General features: G+C 39.9%; 1 protein-coding gene and 1 pseudogene across 2 annotated transcripts in view; one reads left to right on the top strand and one right to left on the bottom strand.

Annotated features, from left to right (window-relative positions):
* Positions 1-23,775, bottom strand: part of TBC1D15 (TBC1 domain family member 15) — a 78,850-nt gene extending 55,075 nt beyond the window's left edge. For both annotated transcript variants that reach the window (XM_047787206.1, XM_047787207.1), the window contains exon 1: positions 23,669-23,775. In XM_047787206.1, the coding sequence (XP_047643162.1) occupies positions 23,669-23,698 (30 nt within the window). In that variant the 5' untranslated portion in view covers positions 23,699-23,775. The remainder of the gene's footprint in view (positions 1-23,668) is intronic.
* On the top strand, positions 17,798-18,209 carry LOC125131092 (nuclear nucleic acid-binding protein C1D-like; annotated as a pseudogene).
* Positions 23,776-26,583: the final 2,808 nt, after the last annotated feature.

The raw sequence follows: 26,583 nt of genomic DNA, 5'->3' as shown, positions 1-26,583 counted from the left end.
AACCGATAAGCAGTATGTGATATACCTATGTTAAAAAAGGAATATTAATTTCTTAAAATGTTTTGTCTTTTAGTGCATGTTTCAATTAATGTGACAGAAGTTGCCATTTTAATTTTATAGCTCTTCACTCAACTTGTTTTGAGGGAATGATTTTACTTATGTTTTATTTATAACATTTATCTGTTCATTATCCCAGTTTGTGGGTACACGTATATAATAAAATACGGTTGAATCAACTACTTCAAACAGCTTAAAATACAAAAGCCTAAGTCCCATTAGAACTTGATCTTATAACAAAAGAATGATGATGCTATTTCTTCATTATACTCTACAATGAACTGATTCCTGAGGAGTACCATTATGCCAAAGGACAATCTGCCTCCTATGTCTATCTGTGTTAATGACTAATATCTGAAAGTCTACCTCCAAGCTTGTTTGATATGAAACATGATTTTGCTATAGGGAACAATTATGATATCAGGGATTTCATCTAAGATAATACTTTTAGTAAAATAGACTTCCAATTTCCTTACTCTGCTTTTATTCATGATCTCTATTGCAAAATAAAAGATTCAAACGGTATTATCGATGATATAGTATTTCTATTATGCACTACTTTACAAAACATTTCTACACTATCACATTTGATCCTCACAACTCAGTTTAGAGATAGATGTCATCATTCCCACTCTATAATTGCAAAAAATATGCAAGGAAATTAAGTGATTTAATCAAGGTTCTTTCCTTACTCTAAGGTTGAGACTCAGGTCTGCTCTGACAAGTGTTATTTGTCCAAAGAGCACATAATGAAAAAGGCAATCAACTTAAGGTTCAGCATGCAGGGACACTGACAACACTGTTCCAGTATCCTATGAGCTCATATTCCAATCTAAAGCAGTCACCAATTACCTGATCTGTGAACATGAGTAGGTCCTCTGTGCTACAGGAAGCAAAGAAAGGATATCAGCATTGCCTGTTTTTTTTTCTACTACTTAAGATTTGAGGGGGGAGTTCCCATTGTGGCACAGTAGAAACAAATCCGACCAGGAACCATGAGGTTGCAGGTTCGATCCCTGGCCTTGCACAGTGCGTTGAGGATCCCGTGTTGCTGCGAGCTGTGGTGTAGGTTGCAGAGGCAGCTCAGATCTGGCGTTGCTGTGGTGTGGGCTGGCAGCTACAGCTCCGATAAGACCCCTAACCTGGGGACCTCCATATGCCACAGGAATGGACCTAAAAAGACAAAAAAAAAAAAAAGATTTGAGGGGAGAGGAAGAGTTTATAGGCACAAGAGGAAAAAATATATGTCATAAAGAACGATACGAAAAAACTTATATTCTAAGGAGGTGAAGGTCAATGAAAATAAATGTCAGGAAGCTGGCAAAGAGAAAGCTAAGTGAGGGAATTCCCACTGTGGCTCAGTGGTAATGAATCCAGGACTAGTATCCATGAGAAGAAGGGTCCGATCCCTGGCCTTGCTCAGTGGGTTAAAGTATCTGGCATTGACGTGAGCTGTGGTGGAGGCTGCAGACATGGCTTGGATACTACGTGGCTGTGGCTGTGGTATAGGCTGGCAGCTGCAGCTCCAATTCCACTCCTAGCCTAGGAACTTCTATGTGCTGCACCTATGGAGAAAGGGAAAAAAGGGGAGGAAAGAAGGAAGGAAGGAAGAGAGAGGGAGAGAGAGAAAGAGATAGAAAAAGAGGAAGGGACAGAGAGAAGGAAGGAAGGAAGGAAGGAAGGAAGGAAGGAAGGAAGAAAGAAAGAAGAGGAAGGAAGGAGGGAGGAAGGATGGGAGAAAGAGAAAGGAAGAAAGAAGGGGGGAGGGAGCAAAGAAGGGAGGGAGGAAGGAAGGGAGAAAGAAAGAGAGAAAGAGAGAGAGAGAAAGGAAGAAAGGAAAGAAAACTAAAAGAAAAAAACAATGAAACAAAAGTCTGCACTACTAGATACACGTCTGAAACTCCTTCTGCATAAAAGTCCATACCGGCATGCCACATAGCAAGACAATGAATAGGCAGTAAAGACTTCCCATGAATGCTACCTTAAGGATAGAGAGGCACCAAATGTAAAAACAAAACAGCCTATCATTTTTCCAGCACATATATCTGAGATATTACAAAAGTCTATTTCAGATTCTCTAACCTTAACAACTTATTAACTTGTGACACTTTACAAGGGAATAAATTACATGGCAAAGCATGTCTGGAGTGCATCTCTAATGGAAATTAAAATGGTGTGTTTCCATTTTATTTTTCTGAACATTTCGCAGAGAAAGTTGAATATGAAAACTATACACAACGGTATATACAGCTGCCCTCAAAAATCAGGATTTGGGGAGTTCCCGTTGTGGTTCAGTGGTTAGCGAACCTGACTAGCATTCACGAGGACCCACGTTTGATCCCTGGCCTTGCTCACTGGGTTAAGGATCTGGCATTTCCGTGAGCTGTGGTGTAGGTCGAAGACGCAGCTCAGATCCCATGCTGCTGTGGCTGTGGTTCAGGCCAGCAGCAACAGCTCCAATTGGACCCCTAGCCTGGGAACCTCCATATGCTGCACGGCAGCCCTAAAGACCAACAAAAAAAATCAGGATTTGGGTGGTTTGGGGTATTACCGTTTGGGTTTTTTGTTTTTTTTTTTTTTAATTCGTGTATGTCCAATCTTTCAAAATCAAGAAATACTGTGTTTGATAAAGGAATTTTTTTTTTTTTTAGTCTTTTTTGTCTTTTCTAGGGCCGCACCCACAGCATATGGAGGTTCCCAGGATAGGGGTCTAATCAGAGCTGTAGCTGTCAGCCTACACCAGAGCCATAGCAACTCGGGATCTGAGCCAAGCCTGCAACCTACACCACAGTTAACGGCAACGCCGGATCCCTAACCCACTGAGCGAGGCCAGGGATCAAACCTGCAACCTCATGGATACTAGTCAGATTCGTTAACCTCTGAGCCACGACGGGAACCCCGATAAAAGGAATTTAAGTTGAAATGTAAAGAGAATGAACTATCTAAAGAAAAACAAGGAGAGTTCCCATCATGGCACAGCAGAAACAAATCTAACTAGTATCCGTGAGGATGCGGATTTGATCCCTGGCCTCACTCAGTGTGTTAGGGATCTGGCATTGCCGTGAGCTGTGGTGCAGGTTGCAGACGTGGCTTGGATTCCGTGTTGCTGTGGCTGTGATGGAGGCTGGCAGCTGTAGCTCCACTTCGACCTCTAGCCTGGGAACTTCCATAAGCCGTGGGTGCAGTCCTAAAAAGCAAATACCATGAAAGACAAAGGTACAATGAGAAAAATAAAACTGAAAGAAGTACCCAGTAATACTAACTAGAGGATAGAGAAGGACTTAAAAAAAAAAAGGAAAAAAAAAAAAGGCTGGCAGTGTTTTAAAAATGCTAGTAATAACAAAGAAATATAAGAATATAAGTACTATAACAGGACACCAGTTACTTAGGGGGAGAAGGGTACATGGAAAGCTTTCCTCCAGAGTGGCTGCAAAGGTCTATTTCTTGACCACAGTGGTGGTTATGAGGATGTCTGCCTAGTGACTCATTAAGTTATATAAGTGTGATTTTCTGTATGTAAGTTTTGTTTCACAACTAAAATGCTAAAAACTACTAATGATAAACACAAAATGAGAAATCTTAAACAGAATTTAAACCAAATCTCAAGTATAACAGAGGGATACTGCCAGATGAAAATTATGACATAAATTCAACAATGGGAGGACAGGTCTTGAGAAAAAGAAAAAGGACAGATCAAGCACAAGATTGAGGAACTGACACTATAACTAAGTGTCTCTGTCCCCCCCCCACAAAAAAAAAATGGGGACAGAGGTGGCAGGAACAAGGGGAGTAATGCTATTGTTATAGAGGGTATATATACAAACCACCAATGAAATAAGGAAAAAGATACCTTAATATAAATTACAAACTGGTATAAAGCTGCTCCACGGATGTGTGGATTACCCTCAGTAACCCAAATATCTACTGGCATTCTCTAAATACTTGGCAAGTACAAGACAGAAGAGGACACAGACCAGCAAGAAAGAAACGGTTATTTACAAAAACTATGTAAGAAAAAAAGACCATCTCAAAAGTTTATAATAAACAAATTCAGAACAAAGTAAAACAGTATGAGCTTGAGGAGGAAAAAAAATGTATAAAGAGATAGGTATTAATCCTACCACAAACAGGAAGAAAAAAAAAAATCCTAACAGCTTACACTTCCAACCCAAATGGAGTAACAAGAGACTGGATTTACCCTCCCATGTTGGGGGGGTAGGTCAAATCTATGAAACAATGGTATTAAAAAGGTACTAAAGGACAGTGACTACAGAATAAGGAGAAAATGAGGTGAGTCAAACAACTCCCCTAGATTACCATCTCCAGAAAGTTCCCAGCTGTGGCAAAGGGACAGAAAGCACAGAAGGTGTGCAGCGGTCTCCCTAACAGGGCAGAGAGCCGGAAACTGGGCAAAGCCAAAACAGATAACCATAGAAGAAAGAAGTGCACAGGGAGAAATCAAGAGATCTGCAGAGGTCACCGAGTATTCAGCAGAGTACTGCTGAATGCAGGCATATCAGCTGGATGAGGGGGAAAAGCCACATCAAATTACTAGAAGAAATCATCTGCAGCTCACACAGAGATATTCTCATCAGTGCAGGGGAAAACACTATAATTCACAAGGCACTGAGCAGAATACTCAAAATAGTCTTGCCTCAGTAGTGGGGCAAAAATCTGTCTCACATTAAATGCTGTGCTAATACCTACAAGGTCTTACTCTACAGCACAGCAAACTATAACAATATCTTGTAATAAACCATAATGGAAAATAATATGAAAAAGAGTACATATGTTTATAACTGAATCACTTTGCTGTACACTGAAAACTAATACAACATTGTATATCAACTGTACTTCAATATAAATAAAAATAAAACCCTAAATAAGTAAATAAATGCTGTGCTAAACGCATCTAACAAAGTTTAAAAGCCAGACCCAAATCTATCAAGTTGTATCCACCAAAGTGCCTGCTAAGACAAAGCTCGAGAACACTTTATAGAAATACAAAAATATCTAGCACCCAAAAAGATAAAATTCATAGTATGTGACATCTGGTTAAAAAAAAAAAAACTACCAGACGTGCCAACAATCAGAAAAATATGCCTGAGAGTTCCCATCGTGGCTCAGTGGTTAACGAGTCCAACCTGGGAACCATGAGGTTGCGGGTTTGTTCCCTGGCCTTGCTCATTGGGCAAGGATCCAGCGTTGCTGTGAGCTGCGGTGTAGGTTGCAGACGTGGCTCAGAACCCGCACTGCTGTGGCTCTGGCACAGGCCAGCAGCCATGGCTCTGATTCGATCCCTAGCCTGGGAACCTCCATATGCCGAGGGAGCCGCCCAAGAAATGGCAAAAAGACAAAAAAAAAAGAAAAGAAAAGAAAAGAAAAATATGACTGATAATGAGGAGGAAGAATCAACCATTTAAATATGATCCAAGGAGTTCCCTGATGGCTCAGTGGGTTATGGGTCATAGATCTGGTGTTGTCACTGCTGTGGCTTGGGTTTGATCCCTGGCCCAGGAACATTCACATGCTGTTATATATTTATGACCCAAGATGACAAAAATAATAAAAGAAGTAGAGAAAGATATTAACACATTATTATAACTGAATTCCATATGTTCAGGACACTACAGAAACATTAGAACTTGCAAAGAGAAGACATCAAAAATATTATAAAGATCAAACTGAATTTCTAGAGATGAAAACTACAATGTCTGAGATGAAAAACAAACTGAATTAGATAATGGCAGATTAGATATTGCAGAAAAATAATGAACAGCAACAAAAACTATATAAAACAAAACACAAGGCGGGGGGGTGAAGGGAGACTGAGAAAAAAGTTAACGGAGCTATCAATGAGCTGCAGGGAAAATTTAAGCGGTCTAGTATATGTATAACTGAAGTATCTGAAAGAATTGATGGAGGGGAGAAACAGAAAAAAAATTTTTTTTTGAAAAAATAACTGCAGAAGTTTTTTCCAAATTTGATGAAATCAGGCATTAACCCACTGATAAAAATACCAATAAACTTGAAAAAAGGAAAGCAAGAATCACAAAGAAAACTATATAAAAGCACATTGTAATCAAATTATACAAAATCAGTAATACACAGAAAATTTTAAAATAAGTCAGGACAAAACATTAAGTATACTAATTATAGCAGAGTTCTTTTTAGAAACATTGGAGACTAGAAAATAATGGAGCAATATTTTTTTTAAAAAATCACTTCAGTTAAGATTATTAACATATAAGAAGATATATATATTTAATATATACAACTTGTTAAAAAGTCTAGGATAAGTATACACTATTGAGCCACAAATATATCCATAACCTCCCAAAGTTTCCTCCCTTCTCTGGAGCAACATCTTTAAAGTTTTGGAAAAAAAAAAAAATTCTGTTAAACTACAATTCTATAGCCAGAGAAAATATCATTCAAAAAAGAAGGTGAAATACTTTTTCAGACATATAAAAGCTAAAAAAATTCATCACCATCAAATTGACACTACAAAAAATGTTAAAATAAGTCTTTCAGGCAGAATAAGTTACACTATGATGAAATATGGATACACAGAGAAATCAAAGTCACCCAAAATGGTAACTACATGAATAAATATACTTTTTTCTTATTAACCAAATCCCTCTGTTTAAAGCATAAAAAATAGACAAATAAATGTAAATATGTTTGTGCAATTTGTAACATATGCAAAAGTGAAATGACAAAAATAGCACAATAGCAGGTAAAGAGAAATGAAAGTATACTGTTCCAGGTTCTTATGCCTTGTTTGAAGTAGTACAATAACTCTTGAAGGTAAATTCTGTAAGTTAAAGATGTATACTATCAGCCCTAAAGCAATTACTAAAATAACAGTTATAGTTAATTAGTTATCAAAGGACTAAACATGGAATGATGAAACTACTTGATAAATCATAAAAAAGGCAGAAAAAGAAAACGAACAGTCAACTAATCTATGACAAAAGAGGCAAGAATATACAATGGAGAAAAGACAGCCCCTTCAGTAAGTGGTGCTGGGAAAACTGGACAGCCACATGAAAAAGAATGAAATTAGAACACTCCCTAACACCATACACAAAAATAACCTCAAAATGGATTAAAGACCTAGATATAAGACCAGACACTATAAAACTCTCAGAGGAAAACACAGGCCAAACACTCTCCAACATAAACAACAGCAACATCTTCTCAGATCCACCTCTTAGAGTAATGACAGTAAAAATAAACAAAAGGGGCTTAATTAAACTTAAAAGTTTCTGCACAGCAAAGGAAACCCTAAACAAAATGAAAAGACAACCCACAGAATGAGAGAAAATCTTTACAAATGAATCGACTGACGAGGGATTAATCTCCAAAATTTATAAACACCTTCTACAGCTCAATACCAAAAAACAAACAACCCCATCCAAAAATGGACAGAAGATCCAAACAGACGATTCTCCAAAGAAGACATACGGATGGCCAAAAAACACTTGAAAAGATGTTCAACATTACTCATCGTTAGAGAAATGCAAATCCAAACCACTATAAGGTACCACCTTACACCAGCCAGAATGGCCATCATCAAAAAGTCTACAAACAATAAGTGCTGGAGAGGGTGTGGAGAAAAAGAAACCCTAGTACACTGTTGTTGGGATTGTAAATTGGTGCAACCACTGTGGAAAACAGTATGGAGATGCCTCAGAAAACTAAAAATAGAACTACCATTTGATCCAGCAATCCCACTCCTGGGCATCTCTCCAGTGAAAAGCAGGACTCAAAAAGACATTTGTTCTCCAATGTTCACTGCAGCACTATTTTCAATAGCCAAGACATGGAAACAACCTAAATGTCCATCCTCAGAGGAGTGGATCAAGAAGATGTGGTACATATACACAACGGAATATTACTCAGCCATTAAAAGGAATGAAATACCAACATTTTCAGCTACATGGATGGACCTAGAAATTATCATGCTAAGTGAAGTCAGTCAGACAAGGAGAAACCAACAGCAAATGCTATCACTTACATGTGGAATCTGAAAAGGACACAATGAACTTCTTTGCAGAACAGACACTGACTCGCAGACTTTGAAAAACTTATGGTTTCCGAAGGAGACAGGTTAGGGGGTAGGGGGATGCGCTGGGGGTTTTGGATGGAAATGCTATAAAATTGGGTTGTGATGATCACTGTACAACTATAAATGTAATAAACTAATTTAGCAATATAAAAAAAATTGTTCACACACACACACAAAAAAAGAAAACAGAACAGAAATGGGACAAATAAAACAGCAAGGTGACTTAACCACATCAATAATCATATTAAATGTAGGTCATCTAAGGACTCCAACTAAAAAGAGATTATCAGATTGAATAGAATAGTAAACCCAACATCATAAATCAACTACAATAATTTTTTTAAATAAAGTAAACAATAAAGTCAAAAAGACAATTTAAAAAAAAGAAAAAAAGCAGGAGTTCCTGTCGTGGCTCAGTGGTTAACGAATCTGACTAGGAACCATGAGGTTGAGTGTTCAATCCCTGACCTTGCTCAGCGGGTTAAGGATCCAACGTTGCCGTGAGCTGTGGTGTAGGCTGCAGACGCAGCTCGGATCCCTTGTTGTGGCTCTGGTGTAGACCAGTGGCTACAGCTCCAATTAGACTCCTAGCCTGGGAACCTCCATATGCTGTGGGAACAGCCCTAAAAAGGTAAAAAAAAAAAAAAAAAAGCAAATAGAAAATTAAGTCCAAACTCTATGCTACCTATAGAAAAGCTCTTTTTTTTTCCTTGTCTTTTTAGGGCCACACCCACGGCAAATGGAGGTTCCCAAGCTAGGGGTCGAATGAGAGCTACAGCTGCCAGCCTATATCACAGCCACAGCAACGTGGGATCCAAGCTGCCTCTGGGACCTATACCACAGCTCGAGGCAACACCAGATCCCTAATCCACTGAGTGAGGCCAGGGATCGAACCTGCATGCTCATGGATACTACCTGGGTTCATTAACCTCTGAGCCATGATGGAAACTCCCAAAAAAGCATTTTAAATGTAAGGATACCAACAGGTCAAAAATAAAAACATGAAAACATATGCTAACACTAATCAGAAGGAAGCCAGAATGGCTATATTAATATCAGCAAAGGTAAATTCCAGAAAAGAATTCCAGGTAGAAAAATAATTTCATAATGATAAAATGGTTAGTGCTCCCAGATGACCTAAAAATGCACCTAAAAACAGACCTTCAAAAAAATATGATGCAGGGAGTTTTGTGGTTCAGCGGGTTAAGAATCCAACACAGTGTCTGGGAGGATAAGGGTTCAGTCCCCAGCCTGGCTCAGAGTTTTAAGGATCCAGTGTTGCCTCAAGCTGAAGCACAGGTCACAGATGCGACTTGGATCCGGCCGGTATTGCTGTGGCTGTAGTACAGGCTGGCAGCTGCAGCTCTGATTCGACCCCTAGCCCAGGAATTTCTGTATGCCACAGGTACAGCTCCCCACCCCAAAAAAGGAGTTCCCGTCGTGCTGCAGCAGAAACGAATCCTTCTAGGAACCATGAGGCTGCCAGTTCGATCCCTGGCCTCATTCAGTGGGTTAAGGTTCTGGCATTGCAGTGAGCTGTGGTGTAGGTGGCAGACGTGGCTTGGATCTGGTGTTGCTGTGGGTCTGGCTATGGCTCTGAGTAGGTCCCTAGCCTGGGAACCTCCATATGCTGCAAGTGCGGCCCTAAAAGACCTAAAAAAAAGAAACATAAAGTGACAGAACCGCAAGAATAGGCAAATCCACAATTAGAATCAGAGACTGCAAACCCCTCTCTTAATAACCGATTAAACAGTAACAGAAAATCCGTAATATAAAAGACTTCATAACGCTACCAACTTCATCCAATTTACACTTATAAAGTACCCCACTCAACAAGAGCAGAATAGACATTCTTCCAAATGTACCATTTACCAAGACAAATCAAAATCTGGGCCATAAAACAAATCTGAGTAAACTTAAAAGAACTGAACTAAGTTCTGTGACCACAATGGAATTAAATTATAAATCAGTAATAGAAATACCTTCAGAACACTCCCATATACCTGGAAATTAATAACATACTTTTTCTTTTTTTTTTTTTGGCTGCACCAAATTCCCGGGCCAGGGATTGAACCTGAACCACAACAGTGACCTGAGCCACAGCAGTGACAATGCCAGATCCTTAACCTGCTAGGCCACCAGGGAACTCCAATAACATACTTTTAAATAACCCAAGGATCAAGAAAAAAATCAAAGGGAAATTAGAGCAAGTATTTAAACTGAATGAAAATGCAAACACATCATATTAAAAAAATCTGTGCAGCGCCACTAAAATAGTGCCTAGTCAGAAACATACAGCATTACACATCTTTACTAGAAAAGAAAAAGGACCTCAAATAAGGCCCTCTACCTTAAGAAACTAGAAAAAGGAAATGCAAATTATACCCAAAGTGAGCAAAAAAGAAATAAAAATCAAAGTCAAAAATCAATAAAAATAGGGTGAAAATGGGTGGGGTGGAGGAGATCAATGAAACTAAAAGCTAGTTCTTTGAGAAGAATAAAACTGGTAAAACTCTAAACCAGACAGTTGAGGAAAAAACAAGAGATACACATTATCAATATTATCAATATTAGGAATTAGAACTTTAACATCACTACAGCTCTTCACAAATAAATAAGATACTAAGGATATATGAACAAATTTAGACTAATAAATTTGACAACTTAGACAAAACAAATAAATTCCTCAAGAGACACAGCTACCAAAATTCGCAAGATGAAAAAGTTAACCTGATAGCCCAATATAAATTAAGGAAAGTGAATTTGCAGTTTACCTTCCCACAAAGAAAATTTCAGACCCACATGATTTTACTAGTGAGTTTTGCCAAATATTAAACTCTTTCAGAAAACTGAAGGAATAATCCCCAATTGATTCTATGAAGCCAGAATTACCATGACACTAAAAATCAGACAAAAACAAGAAAATAAAACTATAGACCAATATCTCTCATGAACTTAGGTACAAAATTTTTAAACAAAAATTGAACCCAACAATATGGAAAAAGGAAAATACTTCATGATCAAGTGGGGGTTGATTTAATATTTTAAAATCAATCACTGTAATTTACCACAGTGAGAAACTTAAAAGAGAAAAACCATTTCATCATCTTTAAAAAGAAAAACCATATAATCATCTCAGAGGATGCAGAAAAAGCATTCAACAAAATCCAACATCAATTTCTGACACACTCAGCAAATCAGGAATAGAAGGGAAACTTCCTCAGTCTGATAAAGGCTAACTGTGAAATAGTACAGCTGACATCATATACTTAAAAGCCTGAATGATTTCTCCTAAGATCAGGAATATGCTAAGGATGTTCCTCTTACCACTTCTATTCAACCCTGTACTTGAGGTTTTAGACACTACAATAAAGAAAAAATAAATGGCACCTAGATTAAAAAAGAAGTAAAGCTTTTTTTGCAGATAACATAAGCATCTATGTAGAAAATCCAATGGAATCCACATAAAATCTACTAAAATTAAGTGAATTTATCTAGCGAGGATCAGGACTCAAGATTTGATATACAAAAATCAACTATACTTCTCCACATGTCAATAAACATTAATTTCCTTTTAATCTAAAGGAAATAAAAATATAACATTTACAAGAAACAACTATCAAATACTCAGGTATAAATCTGGCAGAAAATAAAGTAGGCTTCTAAATTGAAAATTATAAAACATTTCTGAGAGAGATGAAAGAAGACCTAAATTAGATATACACCACACTGATGGATCCAAAAAAATCAATACTGTTGGGATGTCCACTTTCCCCAAAAATGATCTCTAGACTAACTGCAATCCCATCAAAATCCCAGCAGCCTCTTTTGGAGATATTAACAAGCTGATTCCAAAATGTGTTTGGAAATTCAAATGACCTCCAAATCATCCTTTAAAAGAGTAACAATAGAGCACTAACATATCTGACTATAAAATTGAGTATAAATCCACATTAATCAAGAAAATGTGGGCGTTCCCATCATGGCTGAGCGGTAACAAACCCGACTAGTATCGATGACCATGACAATGCAAGTTCAATCCCTGGCTTCACTCAGTGGGTCAAAGATCCGGCACTGCCATGAGCTATGGTTTAGGTCTCAGAAGCAGCTCCGATCTGGTCTTACTGTGGTATAGGCGAGCAGCTACAGCTTTGATCTGGACCCCTAGCCTGCGATCTGGTCTTGCTGTGGTATAGGCGAGAAGCTACAACTTTGATCTGGACCCCTAGCCTGGGAACTTCCATATGCCATGGGTGCAGCCCTAAAAAGACAAAAAAGAAAAAAGAAAAAGAAAATATGATACTGATGTAAAGAAAAACAAATAGATTGACAGCCCAGAATAAAGGGTTTAGAAACAAATATAGAAATACATGGTTGGGCAGGAGCCAGCTGGCAGAGGAGTAAGATGTGGTGCTCACCTTCTCCCACAAATACATCAAAAAAAACCATCTAAGAGTTCCTGTCATGGCTCCGTGAAAACAAATCTAACTAGTATTCATGAGGACATAGGTTTGATCCCTGGCCCTGCTTAGTGTGTTAAGGATCCAGCATTACCGTGAGCTGCAGTGTAGGTCACAGACAGGGCTTGGATCCCACATTGCTGTAGCTGTGGTGTAGGCTGGAGGCTACAGCTATGATTGGACCTCTAGCCTGGGAACCTCCATATACTGTGGGTACAGCCCTAAAAAGACCAAAAAAACAAAACAAAACAAAACAAAAACCTACAAGTATAATGATTCACACAGAATTATCTAATGAATGCTGGCAAAAGACCTTAAATCTCTAAAAAGAGCAAGAAACCCTCCACATAACTGGATAGAACAAAAGGAAAAAGAGAGCAAGAGAAAGGAATCAGGATAGGACTAGCACTCCTGAGAGGGAGCTGTGAAAGAAGAAAGGAAGCCACCTAACTGACAAGGCAATCAGCAGAAACGGAGGGACCTCAAAACCTCAGAGAAAAGTGCAGCAGCTGGACTAAGGAGGGCAAAGCAGAGAGAGCCTCACAGACCAATGGTACCACCTACCAGCACACCACAGTCTGGGACACTCGGAAGGGGGCTGGGTGCTGAGACTCAGGCTCCAGAGGTCAATTCCAGGGAGAGGACTAGGGTTGGTGGTGTGGAGACAGCCTGAGGGATCAAGGGAGCAGAGCACCACAGGCAAGGGAACTTAGGAGGAGGTCTGGGTCCGCAAGAGAAGCAAGGCGCCATTGTTGGGGAAGGCAAGAGGTAGAGGGGTAGACTGGACAAACATAGCAATCAGACAACCAAAATAAAGGGTGTCCAAATTGAAAGAGAAGAAGTGAAACTGTCAGTCTATGCAGACATGATACTATATATAGAAAACCCTAAGGATGCCACACAAAAGCTACACTAACTCATCAATGAATCCAGTACAGTAGCAGGATACAAGTTTAACATTCACTAATTGGTTGCATTTCTGTATACTAACAATGAAATATTAGGAAAGGGATATAAAAATACAATACCTTTTAAAATCTCCCCCCAAAAAATTAAATACCTAGTAATAAACCTGACCAAGCAGGTGAAAGACTTATATGCTGAGAACCATAAACATTAATCAAGGAAATTAAAGAGGGTTCAAAGAAATGGAAAGATATTCCATGCTCCTGGATTAGAAGAATTAATACTATTAAAATGGCCATACTACCCAAAGCAATCTACAGATTCAATGCAATCCCTATCAAATTACCACGACATTTTTCATGGTACAAACAACCCATAAATTTACATGTAAACATAAAAGACCCAGAATTGCCAAAGCAATCCTGAGGAACAAAAACTAAGTAGGACACATAATTCTCTCAGACTTCAGGCAATATTACAAAGCTAGAGTAATCAAGACAGTGTGGTACTGGTACAAAAACAGACACAAAGACCAATGGAACAGAACAGAGAATGCAGAAGTGGGGTGTAGTTCACAGATGTGGCTCGGACCTGGAGTTGCTATGGTGTGGGCCTTCAGATGCAGCTCCAATTCTCCCCTAGCCTGGTAACTTCCATATGCCACAGGTGTAGCCATATAAAGGGGGAAAAAAGTATAAGGATGACATAAAATTACATAAAAAGATGCTCAACATTAAAAGTCACTAGGGAACTGCAAACTGAAACCTTAACGAAATACTACACATCTATTAAAATGGCTATAATTAAAATGACTAACACGCCAAATGCTGATAAAGATGTGGAGCAACTGGAACTTTAATATACCACCAATGGGAATGTAAAATAGTATGCCTACTTTGGAAAATAGTTTGGCAGTTTTTTTCTTTTTCTTTTTTTTTTTTTTTGGCTTTTCTATGGCCGCACCTGCGGCACATGGAGGCTCCCAGGCTAGGGGTCTAATCAGAGCTGTAGCCACAGGCCTAGGCCAGAGCCACAGCAGTGCCAGATCTGAGCCACGTCTAAGACCTACACCATAGCTTATGGCAATGCCGGATCCTTAACCCGCTGAGCCCTTAACCCACTAAGCAATGCCAGGGATCGAACCTGCAACCTCACGGTTCCTAGTCAGATTCATTAACCGCTGAGCCACGATGGGAACTCCTGGCAGTTTCTTAAAAATGCTAAAAAACCATGTGCCTAACATTATGATCCAGGTAAATACCATTATACTCCTAGGTATTTGCACAAGAAAAAAGAAAACATATATTCATACAAAAAATTGTTCATCAATGTTCAGAGCATCTATATTTGTAAAAGCGAATGGTGGAAAAAACCCAAACGTCTATCAGAGCTCCCACTGTGGCTCAGCAGGTTACAAACCCAACTAGTATCCATGAGGATGCAGGTTCAATAGGTCTATAAGTATTATCAGCATATGGAAGTTCCCAGGTTAGAGGTCGAATTGGAGCTGTAGCCGCCAGCCTACACAACAGCCACAGCAACTCAGGATCAGAGCCACGTCTGCAACCTACACCACAGCTCATGGCAACTCCGGGTCCTTAACCCACTGAGCAAGGCCAGGAATCAAACCCACATCCTCATGCTTCCTAGTCAGGTTCGTTAACCACTGAGCCATGAAAGGAACTCCCATAAAGGGTTTTTAAGCCATGCTCAGGAATTTGGGAATTTGGAATTTACCCTGAAGACAATTCTTTGCCACTGGAAAGCCATTAGAAATTTCTTGCAAGGGAATGCCATGTCAGTCTTGCCTATTCTAACCCAACACCCTGGCTGCAGAGCCAAGAATGAAGAGCAGCAATAATCCAGGGAAGAAAAGATTCATGGTGGCTTGAACCAAGGCAGTGGCAGTGAGATGAAGAAAGGCAGATGGCTTAGAAAGATATTTAAAAGGTCAAAATGATATGACTCTGTGACTAATTGGATGTGCATGGGAGGTGCAGAGAGTAGAATCAAGGACAAAACTGAGTGTATGAGGTTATTTTACTAAGAGAGAGAATACAGAAGGAAGAGAGTAAACAATAAGTTTTATTTGGGACAAGTTAATTAGTAAAGACTAAGGAACTCAAAGAAATGCAGAACATAGGTGGTTTTAAGGGTAATAAACCACAGAAATTCTGAGATACTGAGAATGGTACAATTCTCAATAAAGGTCAGGCAGCAGAACTATTATTTCTTCTTAAAGGCATTCATATATAAAACAATGTCGGGCAAGAGGGCAGTATGGGGAAGTACAACAAGGATTAAATGAATGACTTCTTTTACATCAACTACAGACACACTGTAGATTACACAAGAAACAGTAAATAGATTTTATACAGATTTCCCTCCACCAAGAAGTGAAAATTAAAAGGCTGGGTTACAATTTTTCATTTAGTCTCAGAAGCTATTTCCCATCAAAGCAAACACTTAATATTTGAAATCTCCCCCCAAAAGTCATGTTTTTATTAAATCACAAATTGAAATGACTGGTTAAAATTGCAAACTACTGTGCTAGGTCAAGAATAAAAGAACTCAGGAGTTCCCACTGTAGCTCAGCATTTAATGAACCCAAGTAGGATCCATGAGAATGCGGGTTCGATCCCTGGCCTCCCTCAGTGGGCCAGGGATCCAGCATTGCCGTGAGCTGCAGTGGAGGTTGCAGACGCGGCTCGGATCCCACATTGCTATTGCTGTGGTGTAGGCTGGCAGCTGCAGCTCTGATTAGACCCCTAGCCTGGAAACTTCCATATGCCACGGATGCAGCCCTAAAAGGAGTAAAGAACTCACAGTTCCCATTGCAGCTCAGGGGGTTAAGAACCCAACTAGTATCCATGAGGATTCTAGTTCAATCCCTGGCCTCACTCAAGTAAGTTAAAGGATCCAGCGTTGCCACATTCAACCCCAACCCCTAGCCTGGAAATCTCCATATGTCACAGATGCGGCTGTTGAAAGAAAGAAAGAAAAGAAAGAGAGAAAGAAAGAGAAAAGAGAGAAAGAGAGAGAAGGAAGGAAGGAAGGAAGGAAGGAAGGAAAGAAAGAAAGAACGAACGAACGAACTCAGAAGAACTCAGTACAAAGCAAGTACTCAAATGTTTGTTAGAGTGCCAGAAAAACACAGAAGACAATACACTGTATCTTACACGGGGGGAGGCATGGGGAAGATCACTACCATGTTATAAGATCTAGTTTAAGTAAACTCTCCAGGAGTTTCCAGGTGGCTCAGCAGGTTAAGAACCCATCCTTGTTATTCCTGTAGCTGGAGACTGATCCCTGACCTAGGAACTTCCACAGCCATGGGCATGGCAGAGAGACAGAGGGAGAAAACTCTCCAGGAGAAACTATTACACATTAAGAATATTAATCTTCCTCAAGCACAGGGTTTCATGAAACCATAAGCATATCTAAAGGAAATTGGAAAGGGCCAAATTCAAGCTACAAAATAAATTATACTAAGAATGCCTTCGAAAAAACTCAAAGGAGTTCCCTTACAGCTCAGTGAGTAAAGGATCCAACGTTATCACTGTAGCAGCTCAAGTCACTGCTGTGACACAGATTCAAGCCCTGGCCCAGGATCTTTCACATGCCATGGGCATGGCCATCCAAAAAAAAAAAAACAAAACAAAACCTCAAAGAAAAAATAACAAGGAATTCCCCAGTTATTTCAAGTTATTTTCAATAGAACCAAATTCTAACACAACCACAATAAAAACACATAACTACAATAAAATACAAGTATACTAAAATAGGACTTTTTAACTCCAAAACATCACAATTAGAGAACTCATCTTTCTCACTCTAGACCTCCCCCCATTTTTTTTCTTTCTTTCTTTTTTTTTTCCCTGTCTTTTTAGGGCTGTAGCCACAGCATATGGAGGTTTCAAGGCTAGGGATTGAATCTGGGCTGCAGGTACCTGCCTACAATACAGCCACAGCAACACCAGATCCAAGCCACATCCTCGACCTATGCCACACCTTGTGGCAATGCCGGATCGTTGACTCACTGAGTGAGGCCAGAGATCAAACTCTATTCTCACGGACACTAATCAGGTTCTTAACCTGATGAGCCATTACAGGAACTCCTTTTCTACTTTCTTGCTCTTTCCTCTTCGTTGAAGACCTACTATGTGCCAGACTCTATGCCAGATGCAGAAGAAACATTTCAGGCCCTGTTCTCATGAGGATTAGCCCATCTACAAGTCTATATTCACTAACAGCACCATTTTCCTGGAGGCAGGAGTGGAAGGCCTGGGAGTTGGTCATAATGGCAGGTGAAGAAATCAATGAAGACTATCAAGTACTTATCAACATCTGAGAATTCCACTGGTGCTGTGGATAAGATGCTGAAGACCATAATGTCTGTTTCTAGAAATGAGTTGTTGAAGAAGTGGGGCCCTCTTGAATAAGGGAAAGTGGAATTAGTTTCTGCTTATACATTATTAAATTCAATGTTTTGGGTTTATGTGGCAATTCAGGGAGTTAATCATAAGGAACATCCAGTAAACAGGAATTGGAAGGATGAGAGTATACATGAACAGAGTCGAGAAAATAACAGAAAAGAAAAAGGCTGGCAAACTGCACAGAAGTGTGGCTTCAAGATTTGTAAAAATGCCCTCTGGGAGCCAAAACCTAAAAATGCATACAAAGTTGCCAACACAGGATAAAGTAAAAATTAACCTCTTGGTTTTGATGTACACATTCAAAAAATACATCATTTTCATTGTTTTCCACAAAACAGATGATGATTACGTGGCAATGTAAGGTTTAAAGATACTGAATTCATATACAAAATTTGCATTTTAAATTTGTAATCCTGTGGCTCAACAGGATCTGCAGCAACTCTGCAGTGCCAGGACACAGGTTAGATCCCTGGCCCAGCACAGTGGGTTAAGGGTCCAGGTGTTGCCATGGCTGCAGCGTGCGTCCCAACTTCAGCTCAGATCTGATCCCTGGCCAGGGAACTTCATAGACTGCAGGGTGGCATGAATGAATGAATGAATGAATACACTAAATACCTTTCCCCAAAAAAGATTATCATTATCGACTACCCTAAAGAACAATATGAAGTTTTTAATATAGTGGTATACACATACATATATACATACATACATATATATATATATATATATATATTTTTTTTTTTTTTTTTGCTTTTTAGGGCCATACCCACATCATATAGAGGTTCTAATCCGAGCTACAGCTGCCAGCCTACACCACAGCCACTGCAATGCCAGATCCGAGCTACATCTGCGACCTACACCATAGCTCACAGCAATGCCAGACCCTTAGCCCACTGGAGCAAGGGCAGGGATTGAACTTGCAACCTCATGGTTCCTAGTCTGATTCTTTTCCAATGAGCCATGACTGGAACTCCCAACATAGTGGTATATTTTATATGTACAGTTTACCATCTCTCTTGACAAGACTCTTATTTCCTTATATAGGTCAATCTTTCAAGTGCCATTTTATGAGAAACTACAACATCTAAGTTAAATGTTCTTTGTAAATATCTTTCTATTTTTGATGAATAATGATTTTATGAACTATGCTTAAGTTATAAATACATTTGTTTTTCACTACATAATAAAGAGTGAGGCGACTTTAATGTTCATTTTTCTGTGTAGTTATTTTGTTATGCTTTTATTTAGGGAATTATTTTTTTATATATTTAAAGTATAAAATTAATATATTTGAAATATAAAATTAAGACTTTAAGGTTATTCTTGAATTCTTGGCACTTTGCCACTACGTTCCATTTAAAGTTAAATATAATTTTAGGAGTTCCCATCGTGGCTCAGTGGTTAATGAATCTGACTAGGAACCATGAGGTTGCCTGTTTGATCCCTGGCCTTGCTCAACAGGTTAAGGATCCCCAGTGTTGCCGTGACCTATGGTGTAGGTTGCAGACACGGCTCGCATCCCTCATTGCTGTGGCTGTGGCGTAGGCCAGCGGCTACAGCTCCGATTCGACCCCTAGCCTGGGAATCTCCATATGCCCGGGGAGCAGCCCAAGACATGGCAAAAAGACAAAAAAAATAAATAAATAAATATAATTTTAGATGGGAAATGACATATATCGATGGCTGGATTCTGGCATAATGGCTATACCCTATCAATAAAGCTATGAATGTTGTGTAGCTGACCTGTTTATTTTTCTCTTGAGTAAATTTGCCCTTGAAATTGGGAAGGTAGGTTTTAGAAATCCTTAGGAATAGAGAAATTCATAAGTTTTTGTTCCTTATGCATAGTACCATAGTTCTCTTAGCCTCACTTATTCAGATTTTTTTCATTATATCTTCCTGAGGCTATCAAGTACATACAAGTGTTTTGGAATTAACTGTCTATGTTATATAATGCCGCTTAGGCAGAGGAGAAATCCAAAGGAGATTTTACATTGTATTTATATTCCAATTTATTTTTCTGGAATATCTGTTAGACAAGTCTAAATATTAAAAATTATGTTTATGTCTAAGCCCATGAATTTTATGTCTAATGTCTAAGCCCATGAATTTTAATTACATACCCTTAATGCTTTCAGTCTCTGAATCCACATCATTATGTGTAGAAATGCCAAGTACAATAAAATACTTAAATTCCAGAAAAAGAAATAAATAAAAATAGCACCAGAAAGTAAAAATTAAAAATAAGTAAAGTAAAAAAAATAAGTAAATAAAAATCGCACCACTGCAAGGACTTGAAACTTTCTTATTTCAACAAGATAAAGGAGTAGGTTTTAGTGAGTGCGTTCCTTCTGAAGAACTAAAGTCTGTAATTTCCAAGGTAAGGGGCTATATGATGCATCCCCAATGCCTAAAACAGTACCTGGAAGAAAGCAGGTGCTTAATAAATATTTGTTGAATAAATGAATAAAAGTACGCTGCAACCATCAGAGATACTGGGTGTAAGGGTGAAACCTATTTCAGACTATCCCTTTTCTTCTGCCGTCTCTGTGATTAATCATTCCATTAATTATCCTAAAGCAGGATAGCCTTTACAGGCAGTGTCCCTATATCTCACCTCAATATTCACAAGAGGATCTATGACAAGAAGACTGATGTTAACTGAATCTATTGTGGTAATCATTTCACAATATATATAAATCAAACCATCACACTGTACACCTTAAACTTATACAGTGATGTATGTCAATCATTTCTCAATAAAACTGGAGGAAAAAAGATTACAGCCAAGAAAAAAAAAAATCACCTAAGAATGTCACTCATTCCCCTCATTTGGTTGACTATTAAAACATATGGTTCTAGGAAGTTCTCCTGTGGGTTAAGGATCTGGCATTGGCACTGCTTCTGCACTGCACAGAGATTAATTTCCTCCCTGAATCACTTCCTACACTAAAAGTTCGAAGCAAGCAAAGTAGACTTAGTAGAAGAGTTACTGTACATCTTAGATCTCAACAGCAAGAGGTTCTAATTCAACAGAGCAGAGTTGTATATGGCTATATATTTTTTTAAAGTACCACTTATGATTCTTGGGAGCCTTGGTGAACGTTCACCGCCCTAGGTTGCTAAGTTACACTAGGTCTTAGCTGAACCTTTGGAATGGAATAGGGGAGATAAATAAATACAAAGAAACACACACACATTCCCTCTCATAAATATGTGTGTGTTCTTTGCTATTCCCTTTTCCCAAAAAAAACCAGACTGGGAAATAGGGAAGCATAAGATAAAGCCAGAAAGGCAACATGGCTTTTCATGACGTGTTAACTATTGCCTTAAGTATTATTTTAATGGTGACAGAGCAAAACCAAGCTTTTTGTTTGTTTTTTTAAGCAAGAGACAATCAGACTTGTGAATAGAAAATAACTCCAGTGGTTGTGTAGAGAGGGGACTGTGGACAAAGAGACTGTAGACAAGGAGAAAAATCAGCCAAGGACTCAAGACTAAATGTCTGCCTGCATGATCTAAGCACTGAGAATGAAGAGGATGCAGCAAATTTAAGAAACCTCTTTAAGGGAAAACGGGCAGGACTTGGTTATTGATTAGATATTGTTATAGAAATGTACATCTTCAAGTTTGTCTTACATGAAACCAGGTGAATGATGATGCCATTAAACTAGATCTGAACTTGCTGAGGGAAGAATAAGTTGGTTTCGCTGGTTATCATAGAACTACTTGGAAGAGGAGCAGCTTTGGGTAATAGAAAAATAGTTTAGGTGGAGTGATGGGAATGGGTGTAAATTTGCAATGAGAATAGATGAGGTGATGAAGTAGAGTTAAGAAATAAAAGACTAAGAAGTCAGATCATGAAAGGCAGTGGATGGAAGCAAAGGGTGAAAAAACTTATATTTCACAATTCTACTTCATCATCTCAAGAGACCTATCAAAATCAATTCAAGAGTTCCGGTTCTGGCGCAGTGGTTAACGAATCCGACTAGGAACCATGAGGTTGCGGGTTCGGTCCCTGCCCTTGCTCAGTGGGTTAACGATCCGGCGTTGCCGTGAGCTGTGGTGTAGGTTGCAGGCTGTGGCTCTGGCGTAGGCCGGCAGCTACAGCTCCGATTCAACCCCTAGCCTGGGGACCTCCATATGCTGCGGGAGCGGCCCAAGAAATAGCAACAACAACAACAACAACAACAACAAAAAAAAAAAAAAAATCAATTCACACCATGCAGCAGGTTAAGGATCCTGCACTGTCACTGAAGCAGCAACTCGGGTATGATCCCTGGCCCAGGAACTTCCACATGCTGTGGGTGGGACCAAAAAAAAAAAAAAATCAATCCACACCTGAAAAAGAGAAGTGTAGTTCAAACAGAAAGGATCCCTCCTTGGAAAGTCCTAGATTGGATCAGTCCAGACAGAAAATCAAACAGTATAACCTCGAAATATGCAGTGAGCCAAGAAGATCAGCATCCATCCTGAAGAGTAAAACTGACAAGACAACCAAAGATCTGAAAACGATGACCAGCCCATCATTTAAAACACTCAGTATGTAGAAATATGTAATCTTCATTTTAATGCTCTTATTATTTCATGTAATCCTAACAACTCCAATACAAGAAATAATGACTGGCATGACATCCATTCTGGAGACAAAGAATATGAAGGACAGAGAAGTCATGCTTGCTCAATTTCCCAAGGTCACACTTAAGAGTAACTGTGATGTGTTATTCTGCCGCCTAGTCTAGCAGTCCAGACACTAAACTACACACGTTGTCAAATAATTCAAAATGGGATGAGGAGAGGGCAAAATAAAGAAAATGAGTGCAACTCAAGGAACAGAGGAAGCTATTAGTGTTAGATGAGTCCTTACCCGATTCAACTGTTTACAAAATACTCCCGCAATGGGAAATGCTGTCAGTGGCATGCCCTGATAGTGCTAACTAGCAGGAATTAAGATGTGCCCTCGGAACATGACAGGCACTGTGCGATAAAATATCCTCCGCACCTAATCCTAATTCCTAACAAACTACCTGGAGGTCAAAGACCACCTCCATAAAACCGCACCACAAATCCTCCCACGGAAGCATCACAGAGATATCTAGGAAAGAAATATCTTAACTAACGCCTTCCAAAGACAAGCGTGGGATGGTGTAAATCTACAGCTCCCTGAACGTGGAAATGTGTGCTGCTGCTCACAACGACCAACCAACTCCGCAATCCGGTAAAATGGATCCAATACAGTCTCCTAAGTGCACAGCTGCAAAGCACCTATTTTCAGCTCTTCCTGAAGGGGACAAAGATGCCTTCACCAGAGTAAGGCAGAGGAAGACAGAGGCAAGTCTGAGTAAAGCCTCAAAGGAAGAGAGAAAAAACGCTGGAGTAGACACATAAGGAACCAATCAGGAAAGAACCGAGCCAGTCGAAAAAAACGAAAGAGTAAGAGGACAACCACCCGTTCCTTAGGAAAAGTACTACAAATAAAAGCCCCTCATCCTTGGGCAGAACAGACATGAACAGCGCCAAGGCCTAGCTGGCCTTGGAGCAGGAGCTGGATCTCTAATTCCCGGGCTGACCGAGTATTCTCGAGAAAACATCTGACACCACCTAGCCCTCTTCTACATCCTCCACAGTCTGATCTGATACAGAGAAGCCCTCGCGACCCTCCCCGCCAGCCTCCAAGCAGCAATACGGCCCCATCCGGGAGAAAAACACGACTGTTCCCCGGGGCCGTTACTTACCTTCCCGCTCACAACACCCGCCGCCGCCATGTTTCCTGCGCGTGTCTGTGATGACGTAGCAGCGCCTCACGTGTCTCTCAGACTCACAACAACATCCGGCAAAACTAAGCTGATATCCGGGCGGGAAAGGGGCGGGGAGTGGCGGGAACTGCGGGGAGTGAAGGGGCGGGGTGGGAGGAGAGACCCGAGGCGAGCGTACTGAGTACGGCTCGGCGGCCTCGGGTGGAGTCTCTGGTGTATACTGCGCATGTGCCAATTTATTTTCCGAGCGGGGAACGTAAGTTGAAGTATTTTTGCATTGGGGTTTGCTTGGGGGCAAGGCTCTAAGCCGTTGGTATGAAGAAAGTACATCCTATTCGGATTCAGGAAATTTGGTCTTTGTGGACACTTTTCACTTCTGTCTTTTTTTGTTGTTGTTGCCTTTTCTAGGGCTGCTCCCGTGGCATATGGAGGTTCCCAGGCTAGGGGTCGAATTGGACCGGCCTACGCCAGAACCACAGCAATGCGGGATCCGAGCCGCGTCTGCAACCTACACCACAGCTCACAGCAGTGCAGGATCCTTAACCCACTGAGCAAGGCCAGGGATTGAACCTGCAACCTCATGGTTCCTAGTCAGATTCATTAACCACTGAGCCACGACGGGAACTCCTGGCTGTTCACTTCTGCCTTCAGTCTCTGGCAGCTCATCTGTAAACCTGAGATAGGGCTGTGGTGAAGATTAAAGGGACCCCAGCCCGGTCGCCAAGGCACACACGCAGGAATTTTTCGCCTCTGTGTGAAGTTTCTGAAGTTGAGTCTGGTAACTGCCACTCACGCACGACCATGGGCAAGGTATTTTGATAGGAACTGCGATAATACCATGCCCTCCTTGTCCCAGAGTCCAACACATATATCTCATGGCTCCTACACGATTGCTTAATAGCTGTGTGACTTGCAACAAGTTTATAAATTCATCCAAGCTTCAGGAATTAAAGCGAGAATTACCCATGGAGTGGTTGTAAAGATTTCTTGGGACGAGTATATGTGGTAAATTGATTTGTTGAGATAGTAAGATAATTTATTTTTGTTCTCAGGGCAGTAAAAGAATGTCAGGAAATTATTGGATACTACCCATGATGGCTCTGACAGAAGCTCTGGGGCTTCCTTTGCCTCAGGGAGTAATAAAAGGCCCCTTTGTAGCAAAACACCTTGTCCTTTGAGGTACTTCTCTCTTCACACGGTGGCATGAGTATAGAGGCTTTTGAGGTGGCATGAGTATAGAGGCTTTTGAGGTTCGTTTAGTGGCAACCTAAGGAAATAGCAGAAGAGGAGGGTTGCTGGTTCTGTGAATCTTGGGAACCTGATGGGAGAAGGAGGTGGCAAGACCTTTGATGGGAATGGATGTGTAGTCCTATTAGGGAGGCTGCATCAGAGATTCTAATGACAGCCAAGCCCCCATGCCCAAGCTTGGTAAAGCAGCTCACCTGCAAAGGATAAATGAGCTGGGGAAATTAGTATATTAGCAGTAACTAACATTGAGTGAAGACTTGAGGGCCTTCCCTGCATATGCAGGACTAGGTAAGATCCCCTAGAACCTTCATGCAATTCTAGGCGTGGTGTATAGAGCCCTAATAATGACCCAGATTAAATTTCCCACCAGCTCAGAGTAATAGGGTGTGGTTAGAGAAAAAATTGCCACAAGCTTCGGCATAGGTCGCAGATGTAGCTGGGATCCCGCGCTGCTGTGTCTGTGTCTGTGGTGTCTGTGGTATAGGCCTGCAGCTGCAGCTCCCATTTGACCCCTAGTCTGGGAACTTCCATATGCCACAGGTGTGGCTCTGAAAAAAAAAAAAAAAAAGTCATGAGGTGGAAAAGAATCATAAGAAGTCCTTTAAAGAAACTTTGGATCTAGGTGGGGCTTCGGTGACAGAAAAATTCTTTTAGGGATATGCTACAGTCATAAGCTGCTTTATGGCTGAATAGAGACCTCATTAGAGATGTGTGCCTTAGTCAGCTGTGCTACCTGTACAGTCATCTGAAAGTGATCACTTCTCTCGCTAAACTACAGCATTTAATTACCTGTTCAGTTTGATTCTCTCTCACTTCAGTTTCTGACTGACCTCTCAGTGTTTCAGGGCTTATCCCATGTCACACATCATTTATTAAGATTCTCCCAATTTTGCCACCACTCATTGATCCTTACCTTGCCTAAACTCTTATAAAAGTCAGACTAAAAACTTTTAGTGCATAACTGTGCAAGGCAGTGCCATGAAGAAAACATAGCTGACAACCAAGAGATTGCAGGAGTTCTCATGGGATAAATTAACCAGCTGAAGAAATAAGACCTGTAAGTACTGATAGTTGGGACACCATTGAAAAAGACCCAACCATATCATTCTACCGCAAACAATAAAAATCAGCAACCCCCTCATATATCTAAAACTTCCAATCAGCTTTTAGTTCCAGTCTCTTAAATATGAACATAATCATGGATCACTTCACATTTGAAGAAAACCTTTAACCTGAAAGGCAGAGACCAAAATGAACAAACCAACAAATAAGCAATTTAAGACAAACAATGCAGAGAACAAAAAAAAAGTTTTAATTACCTTTAAAGAGATGAGAGAAGACTTTACATCTATGAAACAGGAATAAAAGGCCATGTAAGAGAGCTATTTAGGGAACCAAAATGAGCTCCTATAAATTAAAAATATAACATAAATGAAAAAACTCCAGAAATGGATTGAAAGATAAACTAAGGAAATGTTCCAGAAAGTAAAACAAAAGGACAAAGCTATGGAAATAAGAGAGAAAAGTTAAGACAATTAGTGGATTACAACAGGATATCTAAATCCAAATAAAGGAGAGAAAGCAGAGAATATGGGGAGAGGAAATTACTAAATAAATAATTCACAATTTTTCCCAGAAATGTCAGA

Source organism: Phacochoerus africanus, chromosome 7 (assembly GCF_016906955.1).
Source record: "Phacochoerus africanus isolate WHEZ1 chromosome 7, ROS_Pafr_v1, whole genome shotgun sequence".
NCBI classification, from domain to species: domain Eukaryota; kingdom Metazoa; phylum Chordata; class Mammalia; order Artiodactyla; family Suidae; genus Phacochoerus; species Phacochoerus africanus.
This window is presented reverse-complemented; position numbering and strand designations above follow the sequence as displayed.